General features: G+C 63.3%; 1 protein-coding gene across 1 annotated transcript in view; it reads right to left on the minus strand.

Annotated features, from left to right (window-relative positions):
- Positions 1-430: 430 nt before the first annotated feature.
- LOC137455229 (hydrocephalus-inducing protein homolog) overlaps positions 431-15,870 on the minus strand; it is a 60,568-nt gene continuing 45,128 nt past the window's right edge. Inside the window, exons 46-63 of the mRNA XM_068165849.1 lie at positions 15,612-15,731; positions 14,252-14,411; positions 13,968-14,140; positions 13,347-13,545; positions 12,647-12,746; positions 12,006-12,105; positions 10,761-10,929; positions 9,962-10,200; positions 9,041-9,113; positions 8,573-8,777; positions 7,971-8,209; positions 6,959-7,110; positions 5,598-5,790; positions 4,688-4,793; positions 3,835-4,098; positions 3,076-3,218; positions 2,288-2,506; positions 431-784 (exon numbers count right to left, since the gene is read on the minus strand). Coding sequence (XP_068021950.1) covers positions 614-784; positions 2,288-2,506; positions 3,076-3,218; positions 3,835-4,098; positions 4,688-4,793; positions 5,598-5,790; positions 6,959-7,110; positions 7,971-8,209; positions 8,573-8,777; positions 9,041-9,113; positions 9,962-10,200; positions 10,761-10,929; positions 12,006-12,105; positions 12,647-12,746; positions 13,347-13,545; positions 13,968-14,140; positions 14,252-14,411; positions 15,612-15,731 — 3,025 coding nt within the window. The 3' untranslated portion in view covers positions 431-613. The remainder of the gene's footprint in view (positions 785-2,287; positions 2,507-3,075; positions 3,219-3,834; positions 4,099-4,687; positions 4,794-5,597; positions 5,791-6,958; positions 7,111-7,970; positions 8,210-8,572; positions 8,778-9,040; positions 9,114-9,961; positions 10,201-10,760; positions 10,930-12,005; positions 12,106-12,646; positions 12,747-13,346; positions 13,546-13,967; positions 14,141-14,251; positions 14,412-15,611; positions 15,732-15,870) is intronic.

Here is a 15,870-nt window from a genome sequence, read left to right on the forward strand (position 1 = left end):
GCTGGCTCATGTTCAGGCAGCTGTCAATCAGCACCCCCAGGTCCCTCTCTGTTTGGCAGCTCTCAGCCACTCTGACCCCAGCCTGTAGCACTGTATGGGGTTGCTGTGGCCAAAGTGCAGCCCCTGGCACTTGGACTTGTTGAATGCCATCCTGTTGGCCTCTGCCCATCTGTCCAGCCTGGCAAGGCCCCTCTGCAGAGCCCTTCTGTCCTCTAACTGACCAACATCTGCCCCCAGCTTGGTGTCAGCTGCAAATGTGCTGATGCCTGACTCAATCCCCTCCTCCAGATCATCAGTGAAGATGTTAAAGAGGATGGGGCCCAGCACTGATCCCTGGGGTCACCACTGGTGCCTGGCTGCCAGCTGGCTGTGGCACCATTCACCACCACTCTCTCTCCCTTCAGCTTTGAGTTTGCTACCAGGAGGGCAGTCACTCTAGAGGGAATCCTTCCTCTCTCTACAGTGTTCACATCGTTAGCGTTACCAAGGTGTTGGGGAAGGGATTCCCCACCGGATCCCCGAGCCCAAACAAATGAGAACGAAGTTTATTAACCTTTGGGGCAGGGAAATTATGATGAATAAAATGAATTAATTCCTTCTATCATCCTGCCTCTCAACCCTGAGGAGCCTTATCTTCTGAATTGGATGCAGAGGAAGGCTTCCCCAGCTCCTCTGGGGGCAGCTGGAGCTCAGCGCCGGTGACAACAGCGCTGAGGAGAAGCTGCACCTCGCGGCTGCTGCCCTCCAGCACAGTGTGAGCTGGCTCTGCCTCTGGCTCCAGCACCTGCCAAGAGAAGAGGGAAGAGTCACTGAGCAGAGCCCAGAGAGCCAGGCTGAGCAGGCAGCCTCCAGCAGCAGCCACACCCAGGGGCCACCAAGGCCATCCCCAGGCCTCAGCCCCCAGAGAGGGCAGCAGGAGAGCCTACTGCTGGAGGCTGGGGGTCACCTGCTGGCCAAAGCCACCAGCGCTGCAAACACAGCCCTGGGGACTGCCCCTGGCTCCCAGGGCCTGACCTTGCTTTTCCTGGCCCCTAGAAACTCCTGCAGGAGTCAGTTTCCCTCCTGGAGCTCTGGGGCTGGAGCAGCCCAAGAAGGAGCAGCTCCAGCAGCTCCTTTTCCTTCCTGTCCTAGCAGCAAGGATTTCCCAGAGAGAAGTCTCCTGTGGGGCATCAGCCACGCTGCTGGGGGCTGGGAAAGGGCACTGGGGGCTGGGAACCAACTCCTTTGGGAAGTCTCTGAGTGCTGTCCCTCTGCTGGGCAAGAAGCTTTGGGGCCCAGGTCTGACAATGGCTCAGCAGCTGGGGCAGAGGCAGCAGCCAAGAGCAGTGTGTTGGACAAGCAGGAAAGGCAGAGCAGGAGCTGCTGCTGAGATCCCCCCAGCAGAGAGCCCACAGCCAACAGCAGAGGAGGGTTGGGTTGGGAAAGACCTGGATGCCTGTGGAGGCCAAGCATCAGCCCTCTTCTCCAGAGGCCTGGCCAGCTCTGCTGCCCTGCTTGGTGCAGACAAGGCTCAGAGCTCAGCCCCAAGGGGCCAGGGAGCTGCTCAGCACACACAGCAGAGTGCTGCTGCTGCTGCTCTGCACCCCAAAGCAAGCAGCAGGGGCTTGAACTCCTTGGGAGTGCAAAGGCACTGAACCAGAGAGAGAGATCTGCCCTCCAGGGAATGGAGATCTGCTCAGTGCTGACCAACAGCTCAAGTGGAGGGCAGGGGGTGGGAGGCAAGAGGCTGGGGCCAGACTCTGCTCAGTGGTGCCCAGGGACAGCCAAGGGGCAATGGGCACAAACTGGCACCCAGGAGGAGAAGAGGCTTTGGGGTGAGGGTGCTGGAGGCCTGGAGCAGGCTGCCCAGAGGGGTTGTGCAATCTCCTTCTCTGCACAGCTCCCCACCCCCCCTGGCCCCTGTGCTGCTGGGCAAGCTGCTGGGGGTGCCCTGCTTGAGCAGGGGGTTGGACTGGCTGAGCTCCAGAGGGCCCTTCCAAGCTGCAGCAGGCTGGGCAAATGTGTTCAAAACTGTGAGCTCCCATCCAAGACAGGCTGCAACACTTCAGCTCTTGGCTTAGGCTTTGCCTGTGGCCAAAGCCTCTCTTGTCAGAGACTTCCCCACCTTGGCTGAGCCCTCAGAGCCCCCAGCAGCCTCCTCCCCTCTCACACACTCTGCTGCTTGCCCTCAGGGATGGAGTCAGTGCCAGGAGGAAGAGCAGCTCTTGGCCAGCAGAGAGGGAGATCTGCTGCCAGCAGCAGCTCCTCTTGGGGCAGCTCAGGGAGCTTTGGCTGCTGTGCTTCTCACCTTCTTCTTGAGAGGCCAGCTGGCACCTGGGGCCCTGGTGGTATCCACCCACTTGAGGGTGCCCAGGCGGTCGTCCCAGTCAGGGACCTCCTCTGGGGGCAGCTGGAAGCAGATCCTGGACAAGAGACACCTCACAGGGTGCCTCTGGAAGGTGACCTCCACTTCTGACTGCAAGGTGACTGTAACATCTTTGGCACAGCCAGCATGCAGGTGCCCCACCTAGGGAGAAGCAGAGAGCCAAGACCAACCTGGGATCACTGCCAAGGCCAGGCAGGCTGTGGGTGCCCTGCTGGAGCAGGGGCTTGGACTGATGATGCCCAGATGGTCCCTTCCAACCCCAGCATGCTGGGACTGTGTGAAACTGCATCTGACTGAGTATTCATCTGGGCTTTGCTAGAGAGGAACAGCACCACAGGATGCCACCTCCCACAGCATGGAGCCTCTTCTGGCCCCAGCAAACCAGGGAGGGCAGCTCCTGGGTGGCACTGAAAGGAGCTCTCACTGCTCCCTGGTGGCTCCCCAGTAGCTCCTGGGAAGCTGCCAGGCAGAGGCTGGGCAGCAGGGGGGCAGAGACAGCCAGGCAGGGGGGCAGAGACAGCCAGGCAGGGGGTGGGCAGCAGGGGGGCAGAGACAGCCAGGCAGGGGGTGGGCAGCAGGGGGGCAGAGACAGCCAGGCAGGGGGTGGGCAGCAGGGGGGCAGAGACAGCCAGGCAGGGGCTGGGCAGCAGGGGGGCAGAGACAGCCAGGCAGGGGGTGGGCAGCAGGGGGGCAGAGACAGCCAGGCTCACCTGGGGGCAGAAGTGGAAGGGGGCCTCAGGCAGCCACTGGAAGCGCAGGGCCTGCTCCCTGCTGCGGTTGGTGAGGCTGAAGGTCACGGAGCAGGGGGTGCCCAGGGCACAGGCCCCAAACTGGATGTGGTGCCCTGGGGCAGCTGTTGGCAAGGAGAGAGAAAGGTCTCAGTGTGCAGGCAGACCCAGCTGCCCCCTTACACCACAGCCACTCAGGGCTCTGCCTTCTCCAAGCCTTCCTTCCTCTGGCACCTGCAGCCCAGGACGTGGCTGGGCCTGGGCTGTGAGCTCAGGGGGCAGCTCCTGGGCAGACTTTCACCCTCTGCACCCCCAAGGCTTTCTCTGCAGGGCTACTCTGGGCCCAGCATGGAGCCCTGAGGGACACCCCTCGTCCCCAGTCTCCATCTGGACATTGCTGATCACTGCCCTCTGGCTGTGAGCAATTCCTTAGCCAGCAGCAGTCCACCCCCAGAGGACACAGAGGATCAGCTGTGCTCTGCACAGCACCCCGGGGGCTGGCAGGCCTCCTTGCAGAGGTCCTCAGCCCAAAGCTGCTCTCTGGGAGCCCTCCCTGCTGGCCTGCAAGCTCCTGCCTGGGCAGGCCAGCTTCCCTGGGGCTGCCAAGCAAGGCTGCTCTGCAGGCTCCAGCAGGGGACAGCAGCTGGCTGCTAAATCTGGGCCAGCCCTGTGCCGGCACAGCCTGAGCCCAGCCCTGGAGATTCCTGTGCCCTGCTCCGGCCTGGCAGCCTCTCCTCTTACCCTCCAGGCTGTCCTCCTCCAGGCTGCTCTCAGGGAGGTTCTCCTCCTCCCTGTCTGCCACCAGCCCCTGGATGTTGTCCAGGCTGAAGTCCTCCTGGCAGCCTGCCCCCAGCAGCCTGATGGTGCTGGCCCCAGCAGGGTTGTCCAGCACTGCCAGCTGCAGCTTCCCTTCCAGGCGTTGGGGCAGGCTGGCTCTGAAGAGCACCTCCAGTTCTGCTGCCTGCCCACACTGCAGGAGCAGGGAAGCAGTGTGGAGCTTCCTCTCTGCACAGAGATGGACAGCAGGGACAGGTGAGGCACTGCAAACATTGCCATGCTGCACAAGAGGAAGCCCAGCTTCAAGCCCAGCTGCCTCTAGGCACAGCCTGCCTCACCAATGCTCCCAGACCTTCCTCCCAGGCTCACAAGGCTGGGACCCCAGCAGCAAGCTCCCTGCTGCTTGCCCTCAGCTCAGCTCAGCACTCAGCTCTGGCTCAAGCTGCAGCCAGCCAGCTCCTGCCTTCAGCAGAGCTGACTCAGAGAGTGCCTTGGGCTTTGGCTGGCTGGCTGTGGGCTCAGGGGCTGCCTCCTGCCAGGCTGGGGACTCCCCACCTGCAGCAGCAGAGAGCTCAGATGCTCCACTGAGGTGCTGACAGCCCCCCAGGACTCAAGCCCCCATGTCCAGAGGAAGAGAAACACTTCCCAGAGCTTGCCAGAAGGAAACCTGCAACCCTGCAGAGCGTCCCTCTGCAAGAGCCCAGAGAGCCCCAGGACACAGCCCAGGGCCAGCAGCTGCTTGCTGCTTGGCCAAGCCAGCAGCAGGAGAGGAATTCTCCCTGGGGGGGTGAGCACATCTCATGCTCCAGGACTTCACCTTCTCCAGCAGAGTCCTCCATGCCCACAGCCTGGTAGAGGCACTTGGTGCTGGGCCTGGCTTTCAAGGAGAAAGCTCCCTCCTCATCCAGCAGGTCCAGCAGCACCTGGGAAAAGAGCAGGAGCACACTGGGGTGGGCACAGCATGGCCCAGGGCCTGAGCCCACGCTGCTGCTGTCCCACCACAGGGAGCCCAGGGTGCTGCCCCCCTTCCAACACAGCTCTGAGCACAAGGCTGGAGTGAAACCAGACCAAAGCCAAGGCTCCACAGCCCCTGGGAGCTGATGGAAACAGCAGCAGGCAGCACAGGAGGGCCCAAAGTGAGGAGCACAAGGGGACTAAGCCACAAGTGAGGCTCAGCAGAGCCTGGTAAAGCAGGAGCAGAGCCAAGCCAGTGCCAGCAGGACAGGAGGATGACCTCCAGCCCAGCCAAAAGGGGAGAAGGGAGCCTGGGGAAGCCCTGCCCCTCCAAAGCCTCTCTCAGAGGAACTCCCTTCCTGGCAAGCAGAAGGCAGCCAGGGGCTTCCAGCAGACTTTCTGAGGCCCCTTCCCAGGCTGTTCCCTGAGGCAGGGAGCAAGGAAGCAGCACAAGCCCCAGGGCTGGCTCAGGAGCGGCAAGGCCAGCAGCAGCCGAGGCCAAGGAGAGGAGGACACAAGGGAAGGGCTGAGGGCACCTTCCTGGAGGCAGCTGCTGGCAACAGGCCTCTGCCCACTGCTTTGCCACAGCAGAAGCTCAGGAGGTCGTCCTCCTGCCACAGAGGGGCTCTGAGCACAAGCCAAGGCTTTCCTTTGGGCTCCAAGGGCACCTGCAGAGCCGTGGGGCACCTGCCCACCCCCCCGGCTGCGCTGGGCCCTCTCCTCCCCAGCAGCAGCCTTGTTCCCCGAGCAGAGTTCCCTCAGCAGCTGCTCACCTGGGCAGGGACAGGGCCAGAGTTCTGCAGGACCAGGGGCAGCTTCTCCCAGGCCCCCAGGGGCAGCTTCCTGAAGAGCAGCAGGGGGTTCCCTCTCCTGTCCCTCCGCGCCGGGCGCAGGACCCTCACCTCCGGCACCTTCCCCTCGCCGCTGATCTCGAAGCTCAGGCTCTGTGCTCTGCCTGCTGCAGGGCTGCAGGAGAGGGGCAGCAGAGCCATTGCTCACTTGGCAAGCAGGGAGGCCAGGGCCAGCTGCTGCCCTTGCCCTGCCTGGGGCTCCTGGCCCCCAGGACACAGCTCCCCCTGGCTCCTCTCCTCCCGCAGCAGGAGCGGAGCGGCAGGAAGTGGCCAAGCCAGAGGCACAACTCAGTGACCCCAGCAGGGAGCTGATCTCCAAGGAGCTGCTCCTCAGGGCAGCAAGCTGCTGGACCTGGCCCCAGCTCAGCCACTCAAGGGCTGGGCCAGGGCAGGGCAGGCCCAGGCCACACAGGGGGCCCAGGGCAGAGGAGCTGAGCTCTGTCAGAGGGGAGCCAATGGCTCCTTCAGCACCAGAGCTCTTCCTGCCCCCCAGGAGATCCAGCAGATCACCTCCTCAGCACAGCAGCAAGGAGGCAGCAAGGGCAGCTGCCCCGGGGCACAGAGCCACTGCAGCCAATCCTTTGTCCTTGGCAAGCTCCAGCTCAGCTGGAGCTGCACAGCTCCACTGCTGCCCGAGTCCCCCAGCCCCTGCTGGCTCCTCGGGCTCACAGAAGCCTGCAATGCTTTGCCTTGGAAGGGACCTTGGAAGCTCATCCAGCCCAAGCCCCTGCAGGCAGCAGGGACAGCTGCAGCTCCAGCAGCTTGCTGAGAGCCACAACCAACCTGAGCTGCAGTGGTGCTGAGCAGGGGGCAGCTCCCACCTCTCTGGGCAGCCTGGGTCAATGTCCCACTGCCCTCACAGTCCCTGCTGCAGGCTGCAGCAGGACATTGCCTTCCCTGCTCTGCTGGAGCTCAGAGCCACAGCTGCTGATTTCCCTGCAGCATCCCTGTGGGCAGCAGAGGCTGAGAGCCCTGGGGCTGCTGAGCCTGGAGAAGAGCAGCCCCAGAGGGGATCTTGAGTGGGAGGCTGCTGGAGCCCTGCAGCAGGCTGCCCAGAGAGCTTGGGGAGTCTCCTCTGCAGAGATTCCAACCCCCCCTGCACCCTGGGATCCTGGGCAAGCTGCTGTGGGGGCCCTGCTCAGGCAGGGGGGTTGGGCTGGCTGAGCCCCAGAGGTCCCTTCCAAACCCCTCCCTGCTGGGGTGCTAAGCACTCTGCCCAAGGCCACTCCAAGAGCCAGAAGCCGTCAGGAAGCTCCCTCCCAAGCTCTCCTGAGGTGACTTACCTTCTCTGAGCATCAAGGCAGGCCTCAAAGGTGCACTGGTACCTCTGCACCTTCTGTGGGCTGAAGGTGACAGTGGCAAAGGCCTGGGAGCAGCTGGGCACACACAGCTGGGCAGGATCCACCTGGAACACCTGGCCAGGGCGGCTCTTCAGCTTGGGGGAGCCAAGAGAGGAGGCTTAGGAGGAAGCTTCTCCCCAGGTGCTGCTGCCTCAGCCATGCATGGATGAGGAGGAGCAGCCCCAGGCAGCCTGACCCCCTGCCTGTTTCCTTGGACAGGCTCTTTCCATCTCAGGGGGGTAACCCCAAGCAGTGCTGAGCCAGGGGGCTGCCAGCAAGCCCAGGAGTGCAAAGCTTGCTTTGAGCACTGGGCAGAGCCCCAGCACAGATGGGAGGTGGGGACTGCATGGAGAACCCTGCAAAGACCCTGCCCCTGGCCTCTAAAGAGAAGGGGCAAAGAGCAGGGAGCCTCAGGCAATCAGAGAGTGGCTTGGCTTGGAAGAGGCCTTTAGGATCCTCAAGCCAAGCCAGAAGCCAGCACTGCCAGCTCCCCACCAAACCATGGCCCTCAGCACCCCAGCTCCACAGCTTTGAAACCCCCCTGCAGATGCCTTGGGCAGCCTGGGCCAGGCCTTGACAAGCCTCCAGGGGAGGAAATTGCTCCTCGTGTCCAACCTAACCCTCCCCTGGCACACCCTGAGGCCATGGCCTCTTGTCCCAGCACTTGCTCCCTGGGAGAAGAGGCTGAGCCCCCCCCAAAAGGCTCTGCTGGGAGCCCTGGCTCAAAGTTGAGGGCAAGCTCCTCCTCTCTCTGTGCTTCCAGGAGAGGCTCACAAGGCCCCAGCTCTCCCCCCAAGCACCCAGGGGCCTTGAGCTAAAGCCTTGCCTGGGACACGCTGAATGCAGCCCAGCTGTCAGCTGAGCTGGCCTAGCCTGGGCAAGAGGAAGCCATGAGGCTGGGGAAGAGGGCAGCTGTCAGGCAGGCTGCAGAGTGCCCAAGGCCTCCTGTCCCTACCTTCCTGGGGCTGGCTTTGATGGAGAGCAGCACATCACAGGGGACTCTGTTCCTGTTGCAGATGCTGAAGCGCGCCGTGGCCCGCTGCCCCACCAGCACGTCAGGGAAGAGGAACTTCCTCTGGTCGGTGAGGAACACTCCCTGCTGCTCCTGCCCTCTCTGCAGGCCTGGGCAGAGGTTGCTGCTGCTGCAGATCTGGTGCCCCTCAAAGATGGCCTCGATGTCATCGACCACGAAGGCTGCGAGCGGAGCAGAGCAGAGGGAGGGCTGAGCAAGGAGAAGCTTCCTGCTGAGCTGCCCCTGGGGCCCCCTGGGGGCCTCTCCCGCCCTTGGAGAAGCCCTTTCTGCCCAGGCAGCTGCCAAAGCCAGCCCTGGCTAGGGGAGCTGCCTGTCAGGAGGGAGCTCAGGCACCCTGAGCACCAAAGGCTTTCTTCTGCTCCTTCCATGCAGCCCTCCCAGCCTCTCCCACTGCTGGAGCTGACAAGAACCTGCGAGGAGGCTGAGAGGGGAGCTCGGGCTCAGGCTGGCTGCTCTCTGCCAGGACTGAGGCTGGGTGCTGAGCAGCAGCAGCCTGGCCCCAGGCAGCTGTGGGCAGCACCTACCTGGAAGGCAGGACTCGGCCAGCAGGGTGTAGGGGATGCCAAGAGGGTTGTCCCTGGGGTCCCTGTGGCTGACGTCGATGAGCAGCTGCTCCTGGCACGGCCCTGGCGGCCCCGCGGCGCAATCCACTCTCACCAGCTGCTGCTCCCCAGCAAGGATGCAGCCAAAGGCAGGGGACACAGTGAACATGCCCAGGGTGAGGCCAGCCTGCAGAGAGAGAGCCAGCAGAGGCTGATGGCCAACAGCCTCCCCCTCAGCCTCCCAGCAAGGAGGACTCCAGGCCTCGGCCTGCAGCTGGGCCCAGGGCAGGCAGGGAGGACTCCGTGGCCCAGAGCACAGCCCAGGAGGGGAGAAAGAAGCCAAGCAAAGGTGCAGGCCCAGCATGCAGAGCGTGTCCCACGCCATGGGGACAAGCCCCCAGCCTGGGCACAGTGTGGAGGAGCCTGTGCTGGGCAGCAGCAGCCACTCACCTGCCTGCAGCTCAGCCTGGCTGCAGCAGAGGTTCCCTCCAAGCTCTGCCTCCGCTGGGCCTGGGAGGACTTCCTTTGGGGTGCACCAGAGGGGAGAGCAGAGAACATCCCTCAGGCTGAGCTCCTCCTGCCCCCCTGCAAAGCCAAAGCTTCCTCCCCCTGCAGGAAAGTCCTCCTGCTCTTCATGCCCCCTGCACCACCTGTGCCTGCAGCTGATGGACAGATGGGCTCCAGCCCCAGGGCCAGGAGGATCCCCAGGAGGATCCTGGGGCCTCTTTCTACACCCTGCTCACAAGCCAGCTGCACAGGCAGGCAATAAGCCAGGGCTCACAGGAGATGGACTTGCTTGGCTGGAAGGGACCTTGCAGATCAGCCAGTCCAGCCCTGAGCCCAGCACTACCAGGGCACCACTGATCCATGGCCCTCAGCAGCAGCTTTGAAAGCCCTCCAGGGACAGGGTCAGGGACTCCACCACTGGCCTGGGCAGCCTGGGCCAGGCCTTGACAACCTTCCAGGGGAAGAAGTTCTTCCTCATGGCCACCCTAACCCTCCCCTGGCACAACCTGAGGCCTTTTCCTCTTCTCCTGTCGCTTGGGAGAAATCACCAAGCCCCACCTGGCTCCAAGCTCCCTGCAGGCAGTTGGAGAGAGCCAGAAGGGCTCCCCTGAGCCTCCTCTTCTCCAGGCTGAAGCCCTCCCCCAGCTCCCTCAGCTGCTCCTCACAGCCCACGTGCTCCAGGCCCCTCAGCAGCCCTCTTGCCCTGCTCTGGCCACACTCCAGCACCTCAATGGCCTGGGAGCCAGGAAGCCAAAGCCGAGGCCAGGAGGCACAGCGCAGCCTGGTTGTGTGTCCTGCCTGCCACAGCCCAGCCCTGCTGTGGGGCCCCCTCCAGCAGGAAGGCTGCTGCAGGCCTTCTCTCACCCTTGCTCTGTGGGCTCAGCTGCCCCCTGCTCTGCTCTGCAGATGAGGAACTGGAAGGGCAGGAGGCCTGTGTTGTGCAGCAGGAAGCTGCAGGCTCTCCTGGTGCCGCTGGCCATGGCCCCGCAGTCGAGCAGCGCCGCAGGGCTGATGCTGTACTGGCTGAGCACAGCTCTGGCTGAGAGCCTCACTGGGATGCTGGCCATGGGCTCCCCTCCTGCACGCAGGCTGGGCTCCAGCACCTGCAAGCAGAGAGCGGCCTCTGTCCTGGCAGCACAGCCCAGCCGCCCAGCAACTCCTGCCCTGCTTTGGAGGCCTCCTCCAGAGCTGCATTTCCAGCCTCTCTGCCCAGCCTGGAAGGCCTTGGAAGAGTCATTGCTCAACCTCCCTGCAGGCCCTCAGCAGCTGCTCAGCTGAGCAGCACCACAGCAGGTGCTCCAGAGCCCCAGACAGCCTGCCCTGCAACGCTCCCAGGGATGGGGCAGCTACCCCCTCTCTGCCCAGCCTGGGCCAGGCTCTCTCCCCCCTCAGTGTCAAACATTTCCTCCTCCTCCTCCTCTCCAGCCTCAATCTCCCTCTTCTACTTCCAAAGCATCAGCCCTGGGCAAAAGTCTGGCCCCAGCTTTCTTCCTGGCCCCTCCAGGCCCTGGCAGGCAGGAAGGAGCACAGCTGCTTTCTGAAAGCCTTTGCTGTGCACAGAGGAGAGAAGAGTCCCCAGCTGAAGCTCTCCTTCCAGCAGAGCCATGTCCTCCTGCCCCCCTCAGCCCGGCTGTGCTCACCCTGCCCGCCCCAGGCAGCTCACCTGGCACAGCAGCACGGCTTTGTCCTCAATGCTGAGCTCCCTCTGAGGGTGGAAGAGCAGCTGGACAGCGACAGGGCGCTCAGAGAGAGGCAGCAGGCCCTGCTGGGGCTGCACAGTGAAGTGGGAGGCCAGGTCCTGGGTGCTGGGGCCTGCGGGACGCAGCCTGAACCTGGGCAGGGAAGGAAGGAGGAAGGGAGGAGAAGATCTCTGCAGTGAGCAGCCCAGGGGCCAGCAGCACAGCCAGCACTGGGCATGGCACCAGTGACAAGCAACAAAAGGCAAGAGGCCAGCCCCAGCTCCTGGCAGAGCCAGGCAGTGCTGAGTGCTGCCAGCTGCCCTCCACCCCCAGGCTTTTCATCCTGCTCTAAAGAGTCTCCTGAAGAGAAAGGACTTGGCCCTGGAAGGAGGGCAACAGAGCTCAGCAGGGACTGGCCTCGACTTCAGGGGCACAGAACCCTGGAACCCAGCATGGAGGGGTTGGAAGGGACCTCTGGGCATCATCAGTCCAAGCCCCTGCTCCAGCAGGGCACCCACAGCAGCTTGCCCAGCAGCACAGTGCCCAGGGGGGGTTGGAAGCTCTCCACACCAGGAGACTCCACAACCTCTCTGGGCAGCCTGCTCCAGGCCTCCAGCACCCTCACACCAAACAACTTTCTCCTCCTCTTCACATGGAACCTCCTGGGCTCCACTTTGTGCCCACTGCCCCTTCTCCTGTCCCTGGGGGCACCACTGAGCAGAGCCTGGCCCCAGCCTCTTGCTCCCCACAGCTCCTTTGTCTTTTGCTGAGCATTGCTCAGCTCCCCTCTGGGGCTGCTCTTCTGCAGGCTCTCAGCCCCAGGGCTCTCAGCCTTTGCTCCTCACAGAGCTGCTCCAGGCCCCTCAGCATCTCTCTAGTCTCTGCTGGACTCTCCCCAGCAGTTCCCAGTCTCTCTTGAACTGGAGAGCCCAGACCTGGATCCAGGACTCCAGATGTGCTCTCCCTAGGGCAGAGGAAAGGCAGAGGAGAATGTCCCCTGACCTGCTGGCCACACTCTTCTTCCTGCACCACAGAGCCCAGGGGCTGGGTCTCTCCTTCTGCTGCCTGCTGAGCTGTGAGCAACTGGGCTGTGGCTGGAGCCTGGAGCTCAGGACAGTGCCAGTGCTCACCCCCAGCAGGGCAACAGCCTCCAGCCATGCAGAGGAGCAGACTGCAGGCCTGGGCAGGTGGTGGCCCCAGGCACTCCCAGAGCAGGCAGCTGGACCAACCTGTATGCAAGCTTGCACTGCCCTTGGTTCCTCAGGGTCAGCACTTGCTTGGCACTCCCCAGGACGTTCAGGACTCCAAAGTCCAGGCAGCCCTCTGCACCTGCAGGACACCCCCAGAGCGAGGGAGGGGATGGGGAGGAGACAAACATTTGGAGATCTCAGCTGGGACCAAGCCCTGCTCAGCAACTTGCCAGCCTTGCAACTTTGCCCTGGCTCCTTTGCTGCCCTTTCTCTTCTTCTTGAGAGAGGAGCTGCAGGGCTTGGCAGCCAAGGAGCTCAGCCTCCACCTCCCTGCTTCCAAGCACAGCTCCAACCACTTGATGTGCTGTGCTGAGCCCTCAGCAGCTGCCAGCTGCTTCTGCACACCCCTGCTGTTCCAAAGCCCCCACATCAAACCAACAGGAAGGGGCACACTTCAAGGGCCAGAGATGAGAGAGGCAAAGCTCTGTGTGGCCTGACAGGGCTTTACTCCACACAGCTGGCAAGAGGCCTGTGTCATGGATCCGTGCCAGGCTGCACTGCTGTTCCCTCCCATCCCCTCCCCTCCCATCCCCTCCCATCCCATCCCCTCCCCTCCCCTCCCCCCTTGCCAAGGCCATGCAATCCATCTGAACTCCTCTGCTCTGGGGCCAGCCACTGACCTTCAGGCAGGGTGATGTTCAGAGCAACTTCGTAGGCCTCGGCCAGGACCTGGATGTTCTCCACCTGCACCACACCCTGGACATTTTCTGCATCTGAAACCTGAGGCACCAAGACACAAACCCTGCTGGAGTCCTTCTCCTCAGTGTTTCTGGCAGGCACCACCTGAGGAGCTCTTGTCTCCAGCAGCTGTGTGTAAAGCCCCTGGGAGGCACCCACAAGGTGTCCCAGAGCAGGTGGCAATGACACCCAACTCTCTCTCAGCACACAGCAGCCTCCCTGCAAGGCAGCCTCTCAACCACAGGCAGCAAAACCCAGGCAGAGATTTCTTTGCTCTGCCTTAAGAGCCTGAGCAGGAGACTCCACAAGCTCTCTGGGCAGCCAGCTGCAGGGCTCCAGCAGCCTCACAAGACAGATGCTGGAACCTCCTGGCTTCTGCTTTCTGCCCATTGCCCCTCGGCCTGTTGCTGGGCACTGCTGCCAAAGCCTGGCCCCAGCCTCTTGCCCCCCACCCTTCAGCCCTTGCTCAGCACTGAGAGATTGCCAAGCAGCATCCTCCAGCCAGGGGCTCTTGCTGCTAAGGGCCCAGGCAAGGTGGGGACAAAGGCATCTGCTGAGGGCTCCTCCTTGGGCCTTCAGGCCCAGGCTGCAGGGCCCAGAGCACTCTGCCCAGCGCTGCCAGGCAGGGCCCTGCGCCCTCACCTCCAAGCGGATCCTCTTCTCCACGCTCAGAGGCTTGCTGGCCCTGAAGCACAGCTGCACGGCCAGCTCCGAGCGGGGCCCGACCGTGCCCTGGCTCTGCGACACCCAGAAGCTCTGGCCGAGGCTCTCCAGCCCGCTGAGCCTCCAGGCCACCGGCAGGGGGCAGTTGTTCCGCAGCAGCAGCATCCTGCTCTGCTCCCTGCAGAGACACCAAGGCTCCGTGCCAGCTGCTGGGGGGCACAGCGGCAGCCCTGCCGCCGGCAGCAGCCCTCCCCGCGGCGCTGAAACCAGCCTTCGGGCTCGGCTCTTTGCCACAAGCCCCAGAGGCCAGGCCCTGGGGCAGAGCCGGCCGGCAGAAGGGGATGCCACGGGAGGCAGAGCCAGAGCAGCTCCTCCGCTCCCTCTGCACCGGCAGGGGAGATGCAAATGCAGCGGGGCAGCAGCGCTGGGGGCTGCCCTGGCACCTCCAAGGCAGCAAGGAAGGCTGAGCAAGAGGCTGGCAAGTGCTGGCAGCCAGAGGGCTGCTGGCCAGGCTCCCATCTCAGCAGCCACACGGCAAGGGGAGGGGAAGGCAAGTTGCAGCAGAGCCACCCCCGGCACAGTGCCCCTGGCCTGACTGACCTGTGCAGCAGCACCCTGGCGAAATGCAGCTGCCTGGGGCTGACCTCCAGCTTCACCTGCACCCCCTGGCAGCACAGCTGGAAGACCACTGGCTCTGGGTTGTCCTTGATGCGGCAGATGAGGCTGTCCTCCACCAGGCCAACTGCAGTGGGGTAGGCCCAGACGCTCAGCTCCTGGCCCCAGCCCCGCAAAGAGAAACACAGAAGAGCCTCCAGTGAGCAGGAGGAACGGCTCCTGGCCTCTGCTGCTGCTGCTGCTGCTGCTCCCCCCTGCCTGGCCCCTACCTGCTTCTCATAAGGCTGCAGCTTCATGCTGGCAGGCTCCAAGAGGAAGGTGCCCCTGCTGCCACCCCGCTGCCAGGAGAAGTGCACCTCTGCCTCCCAGGGGCTGACGTTGCGGATGGAGAGCTGCTCGCGGTTGCCAGCCTGCAGCACAGCCTTGGACCTGGCCACAGAAGGGGCAAAGGCTGCAGGGCAGCTCCAACAAGCAGCCTCAGAGAAAGCCTCACCTCCAGGGGCACTTTGCATGCTGCCTGCCTTCATTCCCAGCTTCCCTCAGTGCCCAGCCCACACTTGCTGCCTCCATCCCAGAGCTGTGCACAGGCCACCTCCAGAGGCCTTCTGCACACCAGGACCCCAAAGGTGCCTGCACAAAGAGCGGCACAGCAGGCACCTGGATTCCTCCCCTCCTCTGCTGGCTTGCCTTCCCTGCAGGCTTCCCAGAAAGGCTGGGACAGGAGGTTTGAAAGAGCTCAGCTCCTCTCTTCCACAGCAGCCAGCAGACTGCCTTGGCCCAGCTCCTGGCTGAGCCTGAGGCTGAGGGGGGGATTCCCAAGAGGAGTCCCAGCGTTAACAAATGCCTCTTGGCTCGGGGCTGGGACAGAGTGTGGAGAGAAAAGGGCAAAAAGGGCAATTCCTCAGCCTGGCCAAATCCTCTCCTGGCTTTTAAACACTTGGAATTGCACTTCCCTGGGGGGTCCAAATGCCACCAGCTCTCCAGAGCCCCCCTGCAGACAAAACTTCATTCCCAACCCTGAAAGCAGGGAAAGAGGGAAGTGAAGAGCAGGAAGATGGCAGCAGCTCCAGGGACAAGACTCTGAGGCCAGACTGGATCCAGCAGTGAGGATCAGGGAAGTGGAAAGCCCATTTCTCCTGCTCTGCAGGTGTCTGTGTCCCCTGCTGACAGCTCCAACCATCCTGGCTTGCTGACACTGCAGAGTCATGGAGGCTTTACAAAGCATCAGCAGAGAAAGCCTTCCCTTCAGGCTGCCCACAGAGCTCCCAGCACTTGAAATAACACCACAAAGCTGCTGAAGCTGAGATGGGGGCTGACAAGTGACCCCCAGCTGCCTTCAGGCTGCAGGCAGCACATGGCTCTGGCCACCAAGGCAGCCCCCAGGCAGGAAGAGCAGCTCCATCCCTCCCCAGCTCCATCTCTCCCCAGCTCCTCCAAGCCTCCTGTGCCTGCTAGGTGCTCAAGTGGCCAGAGCTGTGCTCCTCCAAAGCCACCAAAGCCCCAGCTCTCTGCCTGGGCCTGCCCTGAATCGTGCCCCTGGGAGCAGGTTCCTGAGAGCACAAGGTGCTGCAGATCCCTTCTCAACCCCCCCTGCATGCAAGCAGCACGGCTGGGCTGGGCAGCACCTACCGCTCCCTGGCCTTGCCACACAGCAGCGGCCCGAAGTGGAACACCCTGGTGCCCAGCACATACTCCTTGGAGAGGATGGCCTCAGCTGCCTTGCTCTGCCTGCAGCGAGGAAACACCTCCCTGGGCACAGGGAGTGAGGAGCTGTGAGATGCTCTGAGCACAACACCTGCTCCCAGAGCCCCCACTCTGAGCGCTGGCCGAGGCAGCAGCAGCGCTGCCCAGCTCCAAGCACAGCAAGAGCTGCTGGGGGGCTGAGGGG

The sequence above is a fragment of the Melanerpes formicivorus genome, unplaced genomic scaffold (assembly GCF_026170545.1).
Source record: "Melanerpes formicivorus ecotype bairdi unplaced genomic scaffold, bMelFor1.0.p_v2 SCAF_93, whole genome shotgun sequence".
NCBI lineage: Eukaryota > Metazoa > Chordata > Aves > Piciformes > Picidae > Melanerpes > Melanerpes formicivorus.